Genomic DNA, 21,871 nt, shown 5'->3' on the forward strand with positions numbered 1-21,871 from the left:
TTCTCATTAGGCATTACTTAGGAATTCTGCCCGTAAATGTGAGAAAGCAGAATGGCTTGTAGAGTAAGGAGTTTGACAATGATTCGAAGAGCTCTTAACCCAAAAAAAGGTATAGCTTTGTGTGATGGCAGCTCACTGGACAAGAAGAACCCTTATATCACCACTTCCGGCCTTGCCTCAGACACTCATATTCTTTGGACTTTGCTCTTTTTCCATGGGTAAGACAGATATTGGACTAGATAGTTTTCCAGGACCTTTTTAAGTCTTAAGATCCTTGAAGTTTGTCCTGATTTCTATCTTTAAAAAGACAAAACATAGGAATAGTTTTGCCTTTTCTAGGATATGCCAGAGAGTATCTTAAAGATGTGTTTAGACTGTGATGTAGTGATTCTGTAACTTTTCACTGGGGTCTCTGACTCATTCACCATCTGCAGCTGCATAAGGTACTGAAGTGTTTGTCCATCAGGGCTCATAGGGTGGTAATTTGGGAATTGGGACAGGTAGGAGCCTAATGTGGAGACCAGGTCCACATCTTTCATCATGGCATGATAGCTCACAGAATTGGAGGCTTTGGGGTAGCTAAATGTACTTTTATGATCCACAGCCCCAGAGGGGCTAGCCTTACATTGTAAATTCCTTGCAGGTAGAGTCCCATAAAAGTAACTCAGTTGACTCTAAACTGGATTGAATTTTGGAAAGGAATATGTTGTCTGTTAGCAAGATCCTTTTTTGCAGCAGAGAGGGAAAAATAAATAGAGCCTGTGGTGCCTTAATACAGAAATATCAACCCAGCAGTGTAACACACCTTTGCCCCACAAAACGCAGCTTTTGAGTATGTAGAGGAAAAAGGTTTCTAGTTCCGTTCACTTTGTATTAATACCATTTGATTGTTGGGCATTTTTGACATCTTGTTATTAAAATGAACTGTTTTCTTTAGAGAAAACAGCCAGGCAGGCCAAGTGACCTGGAGGAAGTTAATAACTATCTTGTATTCTGTTAATGATTGTGTAGAGGAGAAGTGACCTTTATATGAGTATTCTTTCGGAAGTTTCTGGGATCTCTTAATAGTTTTGGGATGGGGATTGGGCATTTTGAGAAAGAAGATTGATTAAGAAGGTGTCTTCTAACCCTGTGATTGTGGGTGCATGTGACATTTGAAACCTGATGCCCAGTTCTGTCCTGTGACTTTGAGACCTGTGTGGAACCCCACTCATTCCAGTCTCTTCCTTCTGTCCTGCACTGGGAAGAATGGGCAGACCTATCACTGTATGTGTTGAGCTGTCTTGGAATGTTTGAATACAGTAAAACATGCCCCTTTGAAGCAGGAGATACCTGATCCACATGTTGCTTAGTTTGTCTTCATTAAATTTCTCTTCTTTTACCCTCCTTTTTCTCAGTTTTTATTTTTTTCATCCACATCAGTATGTTTTATTTGAAAGCAAGCTAACTAACTGCAGTAACACATTAAAACTTCAAGACATTTTGGCATTGATATTATTTCCTGTGTGAATCTTCCAACAAATTTTTGAGAGATATTAGTACCATTTTTATATGAGGGAGGTGAGTTCTAAGGTCAAGTGACTCCAGCTAAGATCAGAAATATCAAAATGTGGATTGACTTCAAGTTCTGTTTCATTAGGCTCAGAAATAATAATAGCTGCAATCTACATATACCATTTTCCAGGTACTTTATTAATCACTTCATACACATTAACAGTTTTCACGGTGGTTGTGCAATACAATGACATCTGGACAAACATGGATTACAGAGGTTAACATGATCATGGGCCAGCTGTTTAAACCTAGCTTCTATTACTGTAGATCCTGAGCCTTCCTACTGTTACTTTGCATGTCCAGAGCCTATCCAGTACTCAGAAATCCAGCTTTGCTTATCAGCTCTCCTATGAAAGGTTTCTTGCTTTCACCAACCAGAAGCTACAGAGGAAATTCAAGTAGCAAGTTGTTTGTTTATATCGTTTCTGTGGCCCTAGTTTATTTTATATATGTGATTTGTGTAAATATTTTCTATTTCCTTGAACATAAGTTTGTTGAGGGCACAGGCTTCAGCTAATACGTGCTTAGCTAACAGTGGCTGCCTAATATTGTGTTGAATGAATTGTTTACCAGTAAATATTTTTTTCTAAGTATCAATTCCTCTTTATTTTCCCTTTTACTTCAGAAATTCCCTCAGGGAACCTCAGGAGACCTCAATTCAATTCAGTAAATATTGATTGTATTCTGTATTCATACTACTTTTCCATCCTCAGGGATGTGGGGTTCTGAAAAGGGGAAGGATGAGGAACAGATAAAACTGAAAAGTATTTATTCAGTCTGTTCTGCAAAGGTTTATATTTTCAAACTATTCAATGATTATTTTACCAGAGTACATAAGATGAATAGCATATCAGCAATGCTGTCATCATCCAAGTTCAATTTTATATATAAAAGGCATTTATTATAAAGGATCTTTTGTTTAATGTAGCTGTAAGCATAGGACACATTCTTTGGGCCATCTGCTAGGGCGTGGAAATACCCTCATTATACAACCAGACGTAATAATGGTGTTCAGAAAATTGGAATTGCTCTTGTTATACTTCTTTTTCAAACTTGTATTAAACTATGTTGTGTATAATTCTTTCTTGTTTACTTTTATTTTGCTGATGAGGACCCAGAAGACGAAAATTAATTCATTGTCACCTAATTGATTAATGCATTCTGTGATCCTCATTTTAGCAAAATGTATAGAAGAAATAGTTTATTTTCTGTTACATGCACATCTATGACATTTTCTTGGAACATATAAAAGAGAGAACTTGTCCATAACTGGCATACTGAGACACTTCTCTTGTCAATTTAATAGTTAAAATTAGCCCGAGGATGACTGGTTGTGTGGGTCCCATCTTAGTTGTGGGTCCCAAACTGAGTGTTTGGTCCCATCTTGAGGAAGAGGATTCTATCCTGTTTTAATTGAGCTGTTTGCTTCCTGCTTGTGGAATACGAGGGGATTAGGTCATGAAGCAAACTAGATGTTTTCATGGTTTTATTCATGCACATTACAGATTTCCTAAGTGACCTGGAAGCTTATCTTTTGTGCACTGGGCTCCCAGGTACTATTGCAAGTAATCATTTATATAATTATTTAGATCAAACCATGTAATTTATACTTAGATAAAAACAAATGACTTTATTTATAGGTAACTTAAAGGTGGCCAGGGTAATAACATTGTCTTCTGTTTCCTTACATGCTTTTCCTTATATTGTGCAGAAAAACCTGGTTCAATTCAGTTCAGTCGCTCAGTTGTGTCTGACTCTGCAACCCCATGGACTGCAGCACACTAGGCTTCCCTGTCCAGCACCAACTCCCAGAGCTTGCTCAAACTCATGTCCATCGAGTCAGTGATGCCATCCAACCATCTCATTCTCTGTTGTCCCCCTCTCCTCCTGCCCTCAGTCTTTCCCAGCATCAGGGTTTTTTCTAGTGAGTCAGTTCTTCGCATCAGTTGGCCAAAGTATTGGAGCTTCAGCTTCAGCGTCAGTCCTTCCAATGAATATTCAGGACTTCTTTCCTTTAAGATTGACTTAGGTTTGATCTCCTTGCTGTCCAAGGGACTCCCAAGAGTCTTCTCTCACACCACAGTTCAAAAGCATCAATTTTTTGGCACTCAGCTTTCTTTATGGTCCAACTCTTAACATCCATACATGACTATGGAAAAACCATAGCTTTGACTAGATGGACCTTTGTCGGCAAAGTAATGTTTCTGTTTTTTAATATGCTGTCTAGGTTTGTCATAGCTTTTCTTCCAAGGAGCCAAGCGTCTTAATTTCATGGTTGCAGTCACCATCTGCAGAATAAAGTCTCTCACTGTTCCCATTGTTTACCCATGTATTTGCCATGAAGTGATGGGACCAGATTCCATGATCTTCATTTTTTGAATGTTGAGTCTTAAGCCAGCTTTTTCACTCTCCTCTTTCAGTTTCATCAAGAGGATATTTAGTTCCTCTTTGCTTTCTGCCATAAGGGTGGTGTCGTCTGCATATCTAAGGTTATTGATATTTCTCCCGGCAATCTTGATTCCAGCTTGTGCTTCATCCAGCCTAGCATTTCACATGATGTACTCTGCATATAAGTTAAATAAGCAGGGTGACAATATACAGCCTTGACATACTCCTTTCCCAATTTGGAACTCATCCGTTGTTCAATGTCTGGTTCTAACTGTAGCTTCTTGACTTGCATACAGATTTCACAGGAGGCAGATCAGGTGGTCTGGTATTCCCATCTCTTTCAGGATTTTCCAGAGTTTCTTGTGATCCACACAGTCAAAGGCTCTGTCATAGTCAATAAAGCAGAAGTAGATGTTTTTCTGGAACTCTCTTGCTTTTTATATGATCCAGTGCATGTTGGTAATTTGATCTCTGGTTCCTCTGCCTTTTCTAAATCCATCTTGAGCATCTGGAAGTTCTTTGTTCACCTTGGGCATTTTTTCATTTTCTGAACATAATTTACTGTTTGTGAAGTTAATCAGAGAAAAGTTTCTTTTGGCTCTATTCCAGTAACTTGAAGTGAGACAGTATAAAGAAAACTTTATTTTCAGTGGCTTCAGGAAGGGATGTGCAGTGGAGAAAGATTTAGTGTGGAACTTGCCCCAGGTAAATTTACCACAAAATATTATGGTGCTTGAGGTACTAACAGTATCTCTGATTTTTTTTTTAAAGGGCATGCTTTATGAGAGCAGCCAATGTCTTTTGTGTGTTTAGTTTCAAGGATAAAGTTGTTAACAGTGGTTGTATTTTTTGTGTGGTAAAGAACATTGGGAAAACTTTGTGCTTCGTTGAAGACTGTATTTTTTTTTTTTTTGACCCAGCTGTGGGGTGGTCCCTGAGTCTTAACCCCTGGACAGCCAGGGAAGTCCCCAGAGTACATTTAACAGTTGTCCAGTTAACAATTGTCCTCAATTGAAGAACTGTTTGCAATTTGGTCTATTTTGTGGTGGTCCTAAAATTTCAAACCTAGCAAATTCTTATTATCTTTAGTTAATGGCTCTTTTTGCCCTTATTGTTCCCAGCAACTCACAGTGAATCCTCAGGACAGCCTTAAAACTTTACACTTTGGAGTTGTAGCTTTAAGCTTGTGACACCATATTCTTACATAATTGGATCCTGTTGTCTTCTGGTCTTTGCACTCAACTGACTCTGTGGAATAGGTTCCTGATTAAGACAACTTCAGTGGTAGACTGGCTTATTTATGTATACTTAGTGACTTCATTCTTGATCATCATAATGGGCTATGAATCTTCTGTTTAGAAATTAAAATAATTTAAAATGCCTTGAAAGCTGAGCGAAGCATTTAAGCAGCAGTTTGTATTACCTTCCCTGCTCCCACTTCCACAGATCCCTTCTTTTATCATTTTATGGCGAGATTACTGAAGTCACCTTTTTGCTTGGCTTCCCAGCATCTGTTTGCTTTCCCTCACTCCATTTAATAAAGGGATGTTAAGTTAATCTTTTAAAGTGAATTTTTATGGTTTTATTTTCTGTTGCTGCCTGTTGGATTAGAGCCCAGCTCCTCAGTGCTCCACTGAGCCTCACTGGCAGCTAGACCAGTTGTTCTTTTGTCACCCTCTCCTTACTGCTCCTCTAGTTGGTGGCCAGGTTTCTTTTTTATTGGTGGGCATCAGGACAGAGAAGCCTGGCATGCTGTGATTCATGGGGTCACACAGAGTCAGACACAGCTTAGCTACTGAACGACAGCAACCTGCCCCACTTGCTTTCAATTCTACCTTTGCTCTTTCGGAAAGCCCTTTCCGCTTTCTACTTCTCCCTCCTTAAGGCGTTCCTTGACCATTCTGTGCCAGGTACTGTTCTTTCTTCATCTCTGTAGGTTGTGGAGTTTAACAGTCTGCATCGCACTAAGTTAGTGTGCTTACTTTGAAATGCTTTGTAAGTGTATCACTTTGATTCCTGGTAGGTTTGTAATCTTTCCTTCAAGGCAAAGACTTCTTGTTATTTATTTATTTTACTATTTTTGTTACTTCCAGTAGTGGCTTCTGTGGTTTGTGCATTTCAGTGTAAGTTCAACTAATAGTTTACTTTTTGAAATCTGTAAGTACTTCAGATGCCAAACCTTTTGTTTTTTTTCAGTAGTCAGAAAAGCAGTACTGGTTTTCTGGATAGGAGAGAGATCAAATTACCACATATTGGCCAGGCCTAAGTGATTTGTGTAACTTCATCATTAGTTGTGGAGGTGTTATTAAAGGACATTAGATACAACTATTAGCAGTGCGTATTGTGATAAGAGTTTAATAACCCTGGAAAAATATTTTTTAAAAATCTGTTAATTTTATATACTGCAGTTATAATTATGCAAAAAATTAAACTTTTTTTTCTTAAAAGGAATATACTAGATTTTAACCAAAAGATGTTACCTATGAGACCATTAATATGGAAATTTGTTTTCACTAGTAGTCATCTTGCCATATAGGCTAAAACTTTTAAGTAGTAATTGCTAGATGTCAGATTATGATGCTGCCTAGTAGTAAAATGTGAGAAAAAGTTATAGCAAACATTGATTTTTCAACAATTTTTTATGACTTGAATAAAATGAAACTGTAAAAATGTTCATAAACATTTAAAAATAATCTTCGCATAGAAGTATTGAGTAACTGATGCAGGACACTTCTTTAATTAGTAGATATATAAGTGAGAAGTGAGAATTTAGAGGATCATATTCCTTAAACTTGAAAGCAAAACCACCATATTCTTTGTTTTTTTTAAAACCAAAGATTAAACCTGTGATTAAACCATTGAACATTTTCAACTTTCTTTATTTAAGCTACAGTTTTTAAAGTGGACTGAAAGTTACTATCTGCTGGCTTAAAAATATTTGAAGCATGTGGTCTGAGCTCTTTTAAAATTCCCACTAACTTTGGTCACTTTGAAATTATGTTGTAGCGAAATGTATCTGCTAAGAGAAAATGCCTTATTTGTAGTGAATTCTGTACCACTATCTCAGTTTTTATTAAAAATCAGTTCTAAATCATAATAAAAATGTATATTATAACAAGTCATCCATAATCCCACTACATCAACAAATACCTATTTCAGCTTTTATTTTTCTTTCCAATCTTGATCCAAAAGGGAAGGGTCCATGAAGAGAAGCAATCTTTACATGTATGATTTTGTATTTTGCTTTTAAAATTTAATGTGATTTTATAAATACTACATATAATCATGACAGCTATTTTGGGTGAGCGTACATTGTTGGATACAGCTGTACCTTACTGAACATTTAATTTGCTCCCAGCTTTTTTGCTTTTATTCTTTGAATGTGAAGCTTCCCCCCGCCCCTTTGAATTATTTAATGTTGATAAACTCAGGAATGAACATGACTTTTTTTTAACCTAGCTTTTAAATTTTTTATTTTAAAAAATTTTATTGAAGTGTAGTTGATTTACAGTGTTGTGTGTTAATTTCTGCTGAACAGCAAACTGATTCGTTCGCACATGTACCCATACTCTTTTTCGTGTTCTTTTCCATTATAGTTTATCACAGGATATTGAATATAGTTCCCTGTGCTATACGGTAGGACCTTGTTGTTTACCCATCCTGTGATTATAACAGTTTGCATCTGCTGATCCCAAACTCCCAACTCATTACTTTCCCACCTTCGCCTCAATTCTTGGCAACCACACATCTGTTCTCCATATCAGTAAGTCTGCAGTTTGATAGATAGTTCATTTTTACCGTATTTGGATTCCACATGTAAATGATAACGTATATGGTATTTATCTTTCTTTTTCTGACTTCATTTAGTATGGTTATCTCTAGGCCCATCTGTGTTGCTGCAGGTAGTCGTATTTTACTCTTTTCATTGAATGTATATATCACAGCTTCTTTATGGACATTTCGGTTGTTTCCATGACTTGGCTGTTGTAGATAGTGGTGCTTATGAACATAGGGGTGCATTATCTTTTTGGATTATGCCCCGTTTTGTTTGGATATATGCCCAGGAGTGGAATTGCTGGGTCATATGGCAGCTCTAGTTTTTAAAGAAAGCTCCATATTGTTTTCCATAGTGGCTGCAACAATTTACATTTCCACCAACAATGTAGGAGGTGAACACGACTCCTAATGTACAATCCTTTCCAAAAGAATGGTCCTGACAGTGAATGGAGGTATGTACAAGGCTTTTTCTTTATGCCTTGTAAAGGATATTGATTTATTCTGTTATATGTAAACCATTTTGTGTTAAAACTTCAGTAATAAAGCTTTATGTGTATAATATAAAGTATTATGAACTATCTCACTACATTTCCCAACAACCCTCTTGGTATGGAGGGCCAGGAAGCCCCTTAGGGCATTAATATTTTTGAGAATGGTTTTCTGAAAATTACAGTTATCACAGTCAGAGCTATTGGTTTACCAACAGTACTTCTTTACTGCCATCAGTGCTGAGTGGTCCTTTTCTCTGAGTTGATGTCAAATTCTTTTAATGTAATGAGAATATTTACCAAGAGATTAAACAATTTTGGAGGGGGCTATATCTTACCAGCTAGTTAAAATATGAGGTATTTGATTCCTGTATTGGCTACATTCCAGTGAAACTAAGCTTGTGTGGGAAGTTTGCATTGCCACATGAGATGATCAAACCTGGTCATGCCTTTGGGGCTGTAGCAGCCTGTACTCTTTAAGAAGCCAAATTTCTGCTTTGAGAGAGAGCTCTGTGTACCGTAGTGTGTAAGTAGTTACCTATTTTATTTCTCTTGAGTACAGCATACTTAATGGAGTTTCCCTCTGTTCAGGTATTAGTGGTGGTATGGTCAAACACATCCAGTCCTTAATAATCAGCTTGCTTCTTAGTTTCTGCAAAGCTGTAATCATGGTTCTTGCAGTGTTTTTGTTAGGGCTCTTAATTTTACAGGATTTACACTGAAGTGGGCTGGGTGATGATGTGCTCACATTTGTGAGTTGTATACACAGGGGCATCTCACTGGCTTTGCCATTAGTAGTGTGAAGTCTATTAGTTACTATTTTGTTATTAAATAATATTAACAGCTAACTCTTTGACTGGTTACTCTTGAGTTTTGCCTTGTTCCATGCTATAACATTCAATGTTTGTAACAGTTCATTTTATCAGTGACAAAACTGAGACCTAGATGAATAAATTCAACACAGTTGGAACATGAAGCCATTTTTATTTGTCTGGTTTTAAAAATGATTTCAGAGTAGTTGTGTGTGCTTTACCCACTATATTACTTCTTAAAATAAGAAGCCTGGAGGTTTTTGATGTTCTTAGCCTTTTAGAACACTTTTGTTTAAAGGGCTGTTGGTAGGGGTTAATGTGATGGTCGATTATGCAAGTGTGTCTTTGTGTATTGTCTTTTTTTTTTTTTTTAAAGTGTTTCCAAACAAAATTTATAGAGGTTTCCCAAGTGCCTGACATTGCTTATAAACCAGTGGTGCTTGGTTTCTACTTTCTTCTTGAGAAGCCGCATGAATAAGCTTACTGATTTCTTTACTCTTCTTAAGTCTTTTCTTTTACAAACCTGTAGTTCAAGCTGGGATTAAAGAGTGTATGTGCTTTTCTTCTTAAGACTGAAGAGCAGATACTATTGGAGGGGCAGTTAGGAATCCTACATAATGGGACAGTACAAGGAAGAGTACAAGGCCTGTGGTATTGCTGTTGTCAGATGGTAGGGCCTCCCAAGCCCTGGTTCTCAATTTGTGTGTCTTAAAGGGGATGTACTAATTTAGAGCTGATTGGATTATAGAACTGACCTGTACTAACTAGAACTGCAAGAGATGAGTATATGAAAACTAAAATGCTGTTTACTAATTTATAAAGAGAGAGCAATTCTCAAGTGGATCAGCATGTTTGGCTGTAGGCGGAAACAAAGTTCTCTTAAGAAGTTTGCTTGGTAAGCAGAGTCTGAGCCAGGGAACTTGGAAGTTTTTAGTGGCTACTGTACCCACACTGCTGTCTCGTCTGATGCACTACTTGCTTTTATAAGGACAGACTTGTTTGTGCGTCCTATTGGCTCTCCCTCAACTTGGGTACTGGACAAGACTGCCTTCTTCATCTGACTCCCTGGCTCTACTTTTCTTTTGTTGGACCAATTCCTAATTCCCTTATCTTCCTTTAGAATTGTCAAATCTTTTAATCCTCTTACTGCTTAATCTTTCTTTAAATTGAATTCTGTAAACTTCTGCTGTGATCTGTTCTTTGTTCCTGTCAGAGAGCAGTCTTTATTTTCAAGTTCTTGATGGGGTAAGCAGTAACCATCTTTTTCATAGACTAGTTGCATTTCAATGTTTGGTAATTGAATTTAGGTGTGGCTTATGTGAAGTTTTAATGGACATGAATTAAACTCAATGGATATAAATCTGAGCAAACTGGGAGATAGTGGAGGACAACCTGGCATGCTTCAATCCATGAGGCCTCAAAGGATACAACTTAGTGACTGAATGATGGCAGCAAGAAGTGAAGGTTTGCAGGTTGGCGAACCTGGATGCTTTGGCCTGTGCCATGGATGATGTTGGGGATTCCCTGGTGGCTCAGACGGTAAAGCATCTGCCCGCAGTGTGGAAGGCCCAGGTTTGATCCCCGGATCGGGAAGATCCCCTGGAGAAGGAAATGGCAATCCACTCCAGTACTCTTGCCTAGAAAATTCCATGGATGGAGGAGCCTGGTGGGCTACAGTTCATGGGGTCGCAAAGAGTTGGATGTGACTGAGCGACTTCACTTACTTATGGATGATGTTAACCTTTAGAGGGCTTGAATCTTAATTTGAAATAATTGGATACTCATCATCACCTTGTTTTATATTCAGTAGATTACAGCTCCTTTTAGTATGATCAGGTTCCAACAGTGTCTTTGCTTTAGATGACTCCTGGTTTTGTGATTGCTACTAATTCTCAGTAAGCTTAACGTATCTAAGTCCATTTAATTTTGCAGAATTAAAAACAGTAATTTTTTCTTTTTATTACAGAAGGGCTATAAGACAAAGTGAAACAAATTTTTTCAAAATCAAAAAATATTAGAAGTAGAACAAGACTTGCTTCTTGAAAACAAAATCTTAAAGATATTTTAAATGTAAGAAAACCCTTGTGTATTATTCACAGCTATATTAGTTACCTATTGCTGCTTACTAAATTACCCCAAAATTTAGTGGCTCAAAATAGGATCCTAGTCATGACTTTGCAAGATTCTCTATTTCAGGGTCCCTGACAAGCTGTAGTCAAGATTTCAGTCCCAGCTGGGGCTACAGTCATCTCAAAGTCCCAACTGGGAAAGGAACTGCTTCCAAGCTCACTCACGTGATTGATATCAGGATTAAGCTTCTTGCTGGTTGTTAGACTGAGGACCTCGGTTCCTAACGAATTGATGTCCAGTGACCTCTCTTGGTTCCTTGCCATATGTGTCTGTCTATTGGGCAGCTCACGATATAGCAGCTAGTTTTATTAAATTGAGAAGGAGCAAGGGTGAGAGAGGAGCAGAAACAAGATAGAAGTCAGTATCTTAAGTCTTGAAAGCAACACTCCCATCATTTTTGCTTTGTATTGTTGCTTAGGAGCAAGTCACTAGGTTCAGCCCACAGTCAAAAGGAAGAGGGGGAGTCACATGAGGGACTGATTACCTAGAGGCAGAGACTTTAGGAGAATTGACTTGTTATTGCCTTCCTCTGCTGCTTTCTTTTTCTTTATCTCTTACAGACTTTCCTTTTCATTCCCTGCCATTTTTATTAGTAATAAGTTAATTGATCTTCTTGGCTACTTTGCCAGATCGTACGGGGTTTTAGTACTTTTGGGACTGCTCCTAGCACGTCTTCAGGATTTATATTTGTAGATACTGTTCGTGGTGGGAGACACCATTTCCTCTTAGTATCTGACTGGAGTCTTGAATTTTTTAATATGTACACATTGTGTGCATTGTACTACATCATTTTATATAAAGGACTTGAGCATTTGAGAATTTCAGTATCCAAGGAGGCTCCTGGAACCAATCCTGCATGAATACCAAGGGGCAACTATATCCCTTTGAGATTTGTTGCATCTGTTACCACTTTGAAATACAGTCTCCGATTTTTAGTACCTTTCTACATGTTTCTTGTATTATTGTTTCCTTCTGAGAGAAGTTGACCTGAAAGTGGCTCACTTTATGTGGACCTGCTTTTACTGGCTTTGCATGTTATAACAACCTGGCAAGCTGCAGTGAAAGAAGGCAGGGTCTTAGAAGTCATGTTTGAAGCCTTGAGTTCAGGGCTGCTGCTTTCAGTAAGCAGTTTGACAAATTACGGAAAGACTATGTTTGCACATGGAGGCCGGTGCTGGGAGAAGCTTGAGTTTTGAGTAAAGGTTTCCAAATTTGTGTCAAGAGGGATGAGCAGTGTAATGAATGTATTTCATCACCTTTGCTCTCTTTCCAATATGTGAGACTAAAGTTAACCGACTGATGAAGTGTCCCTTGTGCTGACGTTCTTTTGGTGCACAGAGAAGTTGATGCAAACTCTTGTTTGCTCACACTTCGTACAAAATACAGGAGAAAGATCTAATAGGGTTAGAAAGATCTAACCAACAGGGAAAGAAATTCTGTTTCTATTTGTAGTCTTATGAGAGGGCATTTTTGAAATTAAGAGAAGAAAAAGAAGTTTAAAAACAAGAATTCTTGAGTTGTGCATGGGTAGTGCATGTTAATTTTCACTGTCCCTTCTGTGGTTTACAGCTGTTTTGCCTTGGTGTAATGCCACTGAATACATTTATTAAGAACCTCCTTTGTGGTGGACATTGTGTTAGGTGCATATCTACAATATCTCTAATCATCACAGCATCCTGAAAAATATCTCCTTCATTAGTATAAAGAAAATGAGGCCCAGGGCAGTCCTGCATTTTGTCCTAGGACACATTGAAGTTGTTTAGTCTAGGGCTTCCTGACTCCATTGCTTAGCTATGGTCTAGGCTCTTGCTCCCACCTGTCCTCATTGTCTTTCAAATTAACAGACTAGCTGTGTCCTTGTTTCTTTGAGAGAATGAACCCTAGAGGCACACTAGGAATTGACTGCTTATAACTGCTCATCATCAAGTAAACCAGTGCCTCTGTGCAATTAAATGTCAGACCAAAATAGGTCTTTTTTTCATGACCTTGTTGGACCAGGAAACAGTGTTAGGGCCTGAAAAATAAGTGGGAAACTGCTTTGGTTCAGGTAGTAACCCATGTCTACCATATAGTTTCATAGAACTCAAATAAATTGATGCTGAGAAACCCAGAAATTGGATTGGAAAGCTGAGATGCATTTTAGTGAGAGCAGAGTTGAGCTGTTTCTCCTTATCATTGGGTTATAGGTTATACATAGGAAAAGTAAACCTTAATCATCAAGGAGGAGAGCAAATGTTTTGTACTCTCTGCTTTTCTATTCTCTTCCTCTGAGAAATTCAACTCTTCAGGTGTGTTGTTTTATGCTCAAAAGCAATGGTGAAGTATTATCTCAAACTTCTGAGTTTCTTGTCTGACCAGTAGCAGCTGAAGTGAAAACATAGACTAAATAAGAAGGACATTTTATTAGTGAGTAAAGCTGATGAAGAATAATGGGATAGTAATGGAAATTTACTTTGTAGCTTGGGTCACTAATGCTTTGATCTTGTGCAGAACTGTACTGTGTTTTGCTTGAAGGGTGGTTGGCATTTCTTTGGTTAAAGCTAATTTAAAGCTAGTGATGCCTGCATTTCTAGGAAGTATGAAATGTTTTGTGAAGTCACTTTAATGGCATTACTAAGTATTCTTAAGATTAACTGAGGTTAGGAGATTTTAATTTCCCTTTCAGTAATGGGGGAATAACTGATCTGTCTTTCCAAAATCTTGGAATAGGTTAATGTTGTGGTTAGGAAGTGTTTTTTTTGTTGTTGTTGATTTTTGTTTGTTTTAATTTTTTCTTTGTGGTATTGAAAATGTTTTGCTTAAACAGAATCTCTGTGTATGAAGGAGGTAAATTTTGCCTCTCTTGTTCCATAGCTGGTGTCTGAGTTAATGCCCAAGCTTGAGTAACTTTGTAGGGTCAGTTAGTGTAAATGTAGGCAGAAGTAGCCTTTTCAATAGTTGTAGGTACTTTTCTTTTTCAGTAAGAATCTTCTTAGTGAGCAATTAGCTGATAAGTCTAATATGAGTCCCCCTCCTTCCCCCCTTAAAAATCTTGGCATAGATTAAGTGAATAATTCCAGATGTTTAAGCTGAGCCTCTATTGTGATGGGTTGATCTGTAGCCCTGCTTGCATTAGGCCTCTTTGTGACTTTTACCAAAGATAAAGCAGTGCTCTGAGGACAGTCTGCAGAGTCAGAACACTGTAATTAAAGACCTTCAGGGCACGTGAGCATCTTCAGTACCCTTGTCTAAAAGAAAGTGTTGACTGCTGTACTTTCATCCTTTATGAATTCTTTAAAAGCATCTATTATTTTTAATTTGCAGCAGCTCTTGCCAGGTAAAAAGTTTTGGGAAACAGATGAATCCAGCAAAGATGGACCAAAAGGAATATTCCTGGGTGATCAATGGCGAGACAGTGCCTGGGGAACATCAGGTAATCTAGATCTAGCATCTGTACTGTGATTTATGCCTGTCTTAGAGCTCCTTTCCTCAGCAATTGGCAAGTCATGAATTTTACATCAGTGACATAAGCATGTCAAGCAGTGTCCTGTCCTGTAGTATAATTGCCGTGAAGGAGCTTATATGATGTAATTTATTAAAACATAATTAATGCAAAATCAAATCTTCAATATTTTTGCTGAAGTGCTAGCCACAGGGGAATGGTCTTAGTTGAAATGACTGTAATTTCAGCTACAACTTCTTGTTCTGTACTGCTGTCAGCATACTTGGAATTAGAAAATCCATGCCTGCCATTTGAAGTTCATGTTTCTTTCTCCTCCCATTGCCCCTGTGTACTGTGTATGGGGTGATCTATCTAAAAATGTGGTTGGGGCCAAATAAGTCACTGGGCATGGATGGATTTCTGACTGACTACCCCTGAAGAGAGAGATGGGGAGAACTTGAAGAGGCAGCCACACTGACAGCAGAAAGAAATGACAGATGATGGGGAGGAAGGAGTCAGAACATTCAAAAGCTGGTGTGCTGTGTTGCAGCGCAATGTAAGAATGGAACCTCAGATGACAGTGGTCATCAGAAAAGATCAGATTATGTTGTTATTTTAAAAAGGGCAGTAAAATCACATTTCCTTTTAGTGACATCACCAATAAAATATATTAAAAAGGAATTCTGCTACTTGAAAGGGGTAAACATTAATTTGTCCACTCAGCTAGATAAACCAGTTATGTGAACTACTGTATTGCTCTCCTGGATATATGAAGGGTGTGTTCTGTTTCATTAGCTTATGTAGAATATTATACTTAGGGAAAACACAGTAGGACATTTTGGCTCAATTTACCATGACAGGTTTCCTGATTCCCAGTCATTGGTTTATCCATGAGACATCGCTCGTAATTTGTTTGAGCCTCTGGCTGCACTGTATCATGCTTGTGTATCTTTTTTGTAGATCATTCAGTTTCCCAGCCAATCATGGTGCAGAGAAGACCTGGTCAGAGTTTCCATGTGAACAGTGAGGTCAATTCTGTACTGTCCCCACGGTCGGAGAGTGGGGGACTAGGCGTTAGCATGGTGGAGTATGTATTGAGCTCATCCCCGGGCGATTCCTGTCTAAGAAAAGGAGGATTTGTAAGTTGGCTTGAGGAACTTGTTCCTATCTCTCTCTCTCTTTCCCCTTACCCCTAAAGAAAAACATGCCTGTTTAGTTTCCTTAGATATTCACAGCACTAATGGCAGAGTTTTTAAGAACACTTCTATTGCAATTAGATCTCAGCAAACACAGCAGGAGATATGACTAAACTTTTTAAAAATAGAGAAATGATGTTTTTTTGGGACTCATTTATAGTAATGTGAGGTAACAACTGAAATCTAGGTCTCAGTTCATTGGTCCTCCAGAAAACACACAAAAAGAGAAGGAATTAACACAAAGCTGAAAGCGGATGTCAATAGGGAACAGATCTGAGAGCAGTGATTTGCCAATACCTAAGGGTCCTTAAAATGGATCGGATAATGTGGGTTCATTCTTGTTTTTGCTAGCTAAGCTTTAATTATGAAATGATCATTGGCCCTCTTTGAATAACTTTGCTTCTCGTACCCAGTCTATCAGGAAATCAGAAGTTCTGTTAATTCTGTGTTGCACATTTTTTCAGATTCATCACCATTGACTTCTCTGATGCTAAATTCTAGGCAAAGCAGCATCTCTGTAGCCTCTTCCCTTTTTAAGTCTTAGGTAGTCTTCCTCAAGCATCTTCGATAGCCTTTCTCAAGACTAGTTCTTTCTTATACCATTGACTTTATAGATCTAAAAGTCTTAAGATGCATTTCTGTTTGAATCTTCCTCATTTTGTGTTCTTTGACTGGTTTTATATTCCAAGTCATAGCTAGGAAGATCACAAAAGGCACCCTAACTCTTTCTTCCTTACTTTTCTCTTGACTCAAACATGTTTTGTACCTTTTCAAAGCACTGTCTCCCTGAAGTCTTTTTGGGCTAATACTTCTATTGGCAATCATTTTAAGAGACCTTCTTTCCCTTAAGTCATACTAATAATTTTACCTTTATAATGTCTTGCATTCTATTATCTTAGTAGCATTTATTGTTAGTATTTTTATCATTAGACATCTGTTGCTAGGTATCCGAGGCTTGGTTCTATTTTCCCAGTTCCACTTGAAACTAGTGTCAGCAGCAGTGCATATTTGGTGCAGCTTTCTCAGGGTCAAGTTCAGTTCTTTAACATGTTAGTGGACACTAAATGAATGGTTGTTGACTTGGTCGTCAGTTAACAGGTGGCATCCAAGGTAACCAGAATCCACCTGGAGTTAACTTTATTCTCCTCATGTCAAAGGTAGTGCTTCAATGGACATTGATACTTGACATGTGGCTGGAGCTTTTGATTCTACCGAAAAAAAAAAAAAGAGTGGGGCAGGGGGAGTGAAATGAGCTTATTTAAGAGGCTGGTTTGAATTTCTCCCAGCTCTACACCTAGAAGTTTGGTTTGAGGAATTAAGCCAGAACAGGATCATTCATTTTTATAATAACATTTGGGAAGAGCAAGGGACCAAACTGGGGCTTTTGTCTTGATTCTTGCATACTAGCTGTTCCAAAGTTGACCTGATTAACTTCTCGGTCTTTTGACCCTGCAGAGACACAGGTTCCGTGGCTCATAGGTCAGATTGGAAAATACTGCTTGTATTTGAACCTTCCCAAGAGGCTTTTTGGGAAGAATAAGATCTACCATTTGGATGTGAGGAATGGGATCAGGCAAAATGATCATTTGCATGTTGTCTCATGGGAAGAAGAGTGTTACTTCTTCTCTTCTTTCAGCTTATCCCCAGCTCACCTCTTTTTCTTACCTCTCACACTTTGCTCAGAGGAAGTGCTGCCTTCTAACTTCTGCCTATGTTGTGGTTTAGTTGGTAAGTTGGATCTGACTCTTCTTCAACCCCATGGACTGTAGCCCACTAGGCTTCTCTGTCCTTGGGATTTTCCAGGCAAGAGTACTGGCGTGGGTTGCCATTTCCTTCTCCAGGGAGTCTTTCCGACTCAGGGATTGAACCCACATCTCCTGCAAGTCTTCTGCATTGGCAGGTGCGTTCTTTACCACTGAGCCATCAGGGAAGCACAACTTCCGCCTATAACTTTTAGTTATTTACTATAGGAGAAAAGTCACAGCTAAGTCATTACTGTGGTGAACTGGAACCTCTGAGATTCTTGCCATGAATTCTCTATCATGTGTGGACAGCTTCTAAGTCTTGGACATTAGCCACCAGACACGTGCCTGGGTTACTGTTACGTTTGTGAAAGTGAAAGTCACTCAGTCGTCTTCAACTCTTTACGACCCCATGGACTTCCGTGGAATTCTCCAGGACAGGATACTGCAGTGGCTAGCTTTTCCCTTCTCAACCCAGGGATTGAACCCAGGTCTCCCACATTGCAGGTGGATTCTTTACCAGCTGAGCCAAAAGGGAAGCCCAAGAATACTGGAGTGGGTATCCACTATCCAGTGGAAGCCTGTCCCTTCTCCAGCGGATCTTCCCGACCCAGGAATCAAACCGGAGTCTCCTGCATTGCAGGTGGATTCTTTACCAACTGAGTTATGTGTGAAGCCGTGAAGTTTGTAGGAAGCAGAAAAATAATTAGAAGTAGGAGAAAGATAAAACACTGTGGCCGATTTACTATTATTTTTTTCCTTTTTAAACAATTATTTTATTAGTTAATCTGTGATGAAGCTGTGTCTTTTGTATTCCATATCTTTATTTGAGTTTGTAAAGGTGGCTTCTGTCCTTACTTGTCTTGAGAGATTGGTGATTTCTAGCTCTTTTGTAGTATTGTTACCAGGGGAAGTTAAGACCTCAGGATAGAGGTCAGAAAATTGAATTCTCTAAAAAGCATCTACTGAGTTTCTGAAGTTTGCATAAAGATAAATGAAAATTCTCCAAATCTGTATTCCAGTTTCTCAGAAGGGAGGTTGTGTGTAATGAAACGTTATCCTGTATTTTGACTTGAGTTGCACCTAAATGGTGATACAGGAAGACTGACCAGTGACGTCAGTCCATCACTTTGGCACATCTAATCTTATGGTGGATGGAGAACTGGGATCAGTGACCTGCTTTATCAGCTTTTTGGTTGTTTCCTGCTGATCTTGTGCTTCTCTTGGTTTTGCTGTCTGTCTGTTGGTTAAGGTGACATTTAACCACAGCTCTGGTCATGGAAACCTGAATCACTTTTTGGTTGTCGTGGTATGCATACATCTGGAAAGAGGTGAGCCTTTTTTTATTTTTAAGTAAAAATCTATTTTGTCTTTTACAGCGTTGAGTTCAGAGACCAAGGAAGACAGAATATCTGCTTCTAGTAGATAGTTTTTCTAAAGAGTAGTCATTGGTGGTTTATGGATTAGAGCATTCAGATGTTTTTCTTTTTAGGTGATCATACCAGCATTTCTTCGGGTTAGCCTCAGAGAAGCTCCATTTTAAACCCCCAAGAGCTAAAAACACCATCCCTAATGGCATAATGAATGTACACCTCAAATCAAGTACTAAGGGTCTATTCTCAGATAACTGACAACAGATAAGCCAGACTCTGATGAATTGCTCAGTTCAAGGGGTTTAGAACTAAAGTAATTACATTGGTTTTCCATTTTCAGTAAAGTTGTTTTATGGTTAAAGCTTGAATGAAGGTATTTAACCCTGTCTAGCTTCCCTGAGCCTTTCTTAAGTTCATTTCAAATGTAAAAATGGACTCAGTCATTTTGGCTTTTGTGATAAGAGTGCTTGCAGGCTGATGATAAGAATCCAACAGCAGTGTTTTATTCTCAGCACCCACTGGAAATTTTTGGTAGTATTCCAAGTATGAGTCAGGAACTTCAGGGTAGCAGTTTTCAGAATAATGGGAAAATTCAGAATACCAGTTAAGTCAGAGTCAGGTTTTTAAATTTGATTTATTTCCTTTTTTCCTGGGTAAAGACATCCCCTTACTCGCCCGCTCAAAACACCCCGAAATAAAGCATGGTTCTGGATGGTTATAAAGTCATATGTATTTACTGTGTTTTTAGGCATTGGGTGAAAAGATTTTTAGAAAAAAAAACCAAACATATTGGGAAGACCTTTCTGCTTGTTTGTAGAGAGGTCACGTGCACACTCACAGCAGTTCACTCAGATCACAGAGCTGGTGGCCTGGAGGTCACGTGCACACTCACAGCAGTTCACTCAGATCACAGAGCTGGTGGCCTGGAGGTCACATGCACACTCAGAGCAGTTCACTCAGATCACAGAGCTGGTGGCCTGGAGGTCACGTGCACACTCACAGCAACTCACTCAGATCACAGGACTGGGCGGCTCACTGTCCTAGGTGCCAGTGCATTTATTTCAGACGGTCAGTGTGGTTTCAGTCGATTTTGCTTAAACCTTTGTGTAGTGTAATGCAGGGACTTGAGTCTTAACCGGACCTTGATTTCTTCATTTGCAGAAAGTCTAATTCATATGGCTATGTAGTATATAATACATGAAAATACTTTGTAAGTCTTATAAAGTCTTGGGCTACATAGTCCTTGGGCCAGTAGCATTATTGGCATCTGGGAGCTTATTAGAACTGACAACTCTGAGACTCAACTCCAGACTATTGAATCAAAGTCTGCAGTTTGATATGACCCACAGATGATTTATATACAATTAAAGTGTCATAAATACTGATAATATAGTTTTATTGGGAGATTTCAATTCAGAAACTTTTATCTCAGGAGGAGCCCCTTCAGACTTGAGCTTCCCTTGAACAAGAAATCTTTGTACTCTGCTTTGCAATGTCAAGCTTTTAGACACTGACTAAATAAAAAGTTAAAAAAAAAAAGCCATGCAACTTTCAGAAAACCTTTTATGGTTTTCATCTCTTTTTCCTGCTGGGTTTGGTGGTAGTACAACAGAGGGGAACACTTCTCTTATTTTTTTGCACACCAGGAATTGGGTGGTCATACACACAGTGCATGGTATATTCCATGCTCCACTGTTTGTAAATTGCATACCTCTCAACTTCTGTTCATTTTGAAATTGGATATGTTTTAATTGCCATTGTTTCCTTTTTAGCAGCACATAAGATGATGGTATGTCTTATAAATTGATGGTGCCTCAGATTTAATCAAAGGTAATAATAGGTGGTGGAGCTTCTCTGGTGGCTCAGTGTTAAAGAATCTGCCTGCCAACACAGGAGGCATAGGTTCGATCCCTGGATTGGGAAGATCTCTTGGCGGAGGAAATGGTAACCCACTCCAGTATTCTTACCTGGGAAATCCCATTGACAGAGGAGACTGATGGGCTGCAGTCCCTAGGGTTGTGAAGAGTCAGAGATGACACACACGCACACGCACACACACACTAGTTGTTGGCTTGATTGTGTATAGATATTTCAGAGAAGTTACTGGGACAGAGGGGTTAATGATGAAAGCCATAGTCTTTCCGGGGGGAAACATCAGGTATCAAGCAAGTTTGAAGCTTTAGGGGTATTGGAGGTGAGTGAGACTGTTTGTGTCTGAGAAAGGTAGTGGGCAAAATTGGATAAAATATTTTAAAGAATCTTTTAAAAGGAATTGCACAGTCATGAATTGCCTTGTTTAAATACCTGAAACAACCCTTTGAAGTAGATGTTGTCGTCCCTATGAAAATTTATCAATGAGGAGAATGAGGTTTAGAAGGGAAGTGGTGGGAGCTGCATTCAGTGTTCTGATTTCACATCTTTTAGCCATAGTATATGCTCCACTGTCCTGTTTATTAGTTTCTCACATAGTATCATATTTAATATATTAATTTAAAAGTAATTCATGACTAGTAATTTCAAACTTTTACTCATTTTTTTAGATATTTGAAATTTCTTTATTACTAGTGAAGCTAAAACTGCTGAAAATTTTGGGTGGCATTTTGTGAAAAATTGAGAAGTGTACACAGGGAAACCAATATTTTAGTTAATGTTATGGTTTTTGGACTGGTTTATCAAGCAAATACACAAATAGTCCTTTGAGAAAAAAGAAGAATTACTAATCTTACTGACTGTGACTTCTGCCACATGGCAGAAGTCTCATTTCTAAGTTCCCATTTCTCTGACTTCATTCCGAATTAATATTCCCTGATATATTCATTCCCCTTTTGAGAAAGGTGAGCTGGACTGAATGACTCTGATCTCCGTAGTGCATAGTTTTCTGCTCTTCTCTCAGTTCTTTGGTATGAGGCAGCAGAACATACTCTAATGTTTATGTCTGTCATCTGATCTCTCAAGAACACTCCTTGGCCCCACTCTAGGGATTTTGAGTG

The 21,871-nt window shown here is 38.6% G+C and overlaps 1 protein-coding gene across 26 annotated transcripts in view; it reads left to right on the forward strand.

Annotated features, from left to right (window-relative positions):
• The window catches only part of PUM1 (pumilio RNA binding family member 1), a 125,988-nt gene that overhangs the window by 41,302 nt on the left and 62,815 nt on the right, over nt 1–21,871 (forward strand). For 16 of the 26 annotated variants that reach the window (XM_005202941.5, XM_005202944.5, XM_059875456.1 and 13 more), the window contains exons 4-5: nt 14,453–14,561; nt 15,531–15,709. The exons of 6 other annotated variants lie outside the window; for them this stretch is intronic. In XM_005202941.5, the coding sequence (XP_005202998.1) occupies nt 14,453–14,561; nt 15,531–15,709 (288 nt within the window). The remainder of the gene's footprint in view (nt 1–14,452; nt 14,562–15,530; nt 15,710–21,871) is intronic. 4 more of the 26 variants (XM_005202943.5, XM_024975979.2, XM_024976033.2 and 1 more) reach the window with 2 other exon arrangements.

Source organism: Bos taurus, chromosome 2 (genome assembly GCF_002263795.3).
Source record: "Bos taurus isolate L1 Dominette 01449 registration number 42190680 breed Hereford chromosome 2, ARS-UCD2.0, whole genome shotgun sequence".
Taxonomy (NCBI): domain Eukaryota; kingdom Metazoa; phylum Chordata; class Mammalia; order Artiodactyla; family Bovidae; genus Bos; species Bos taurus.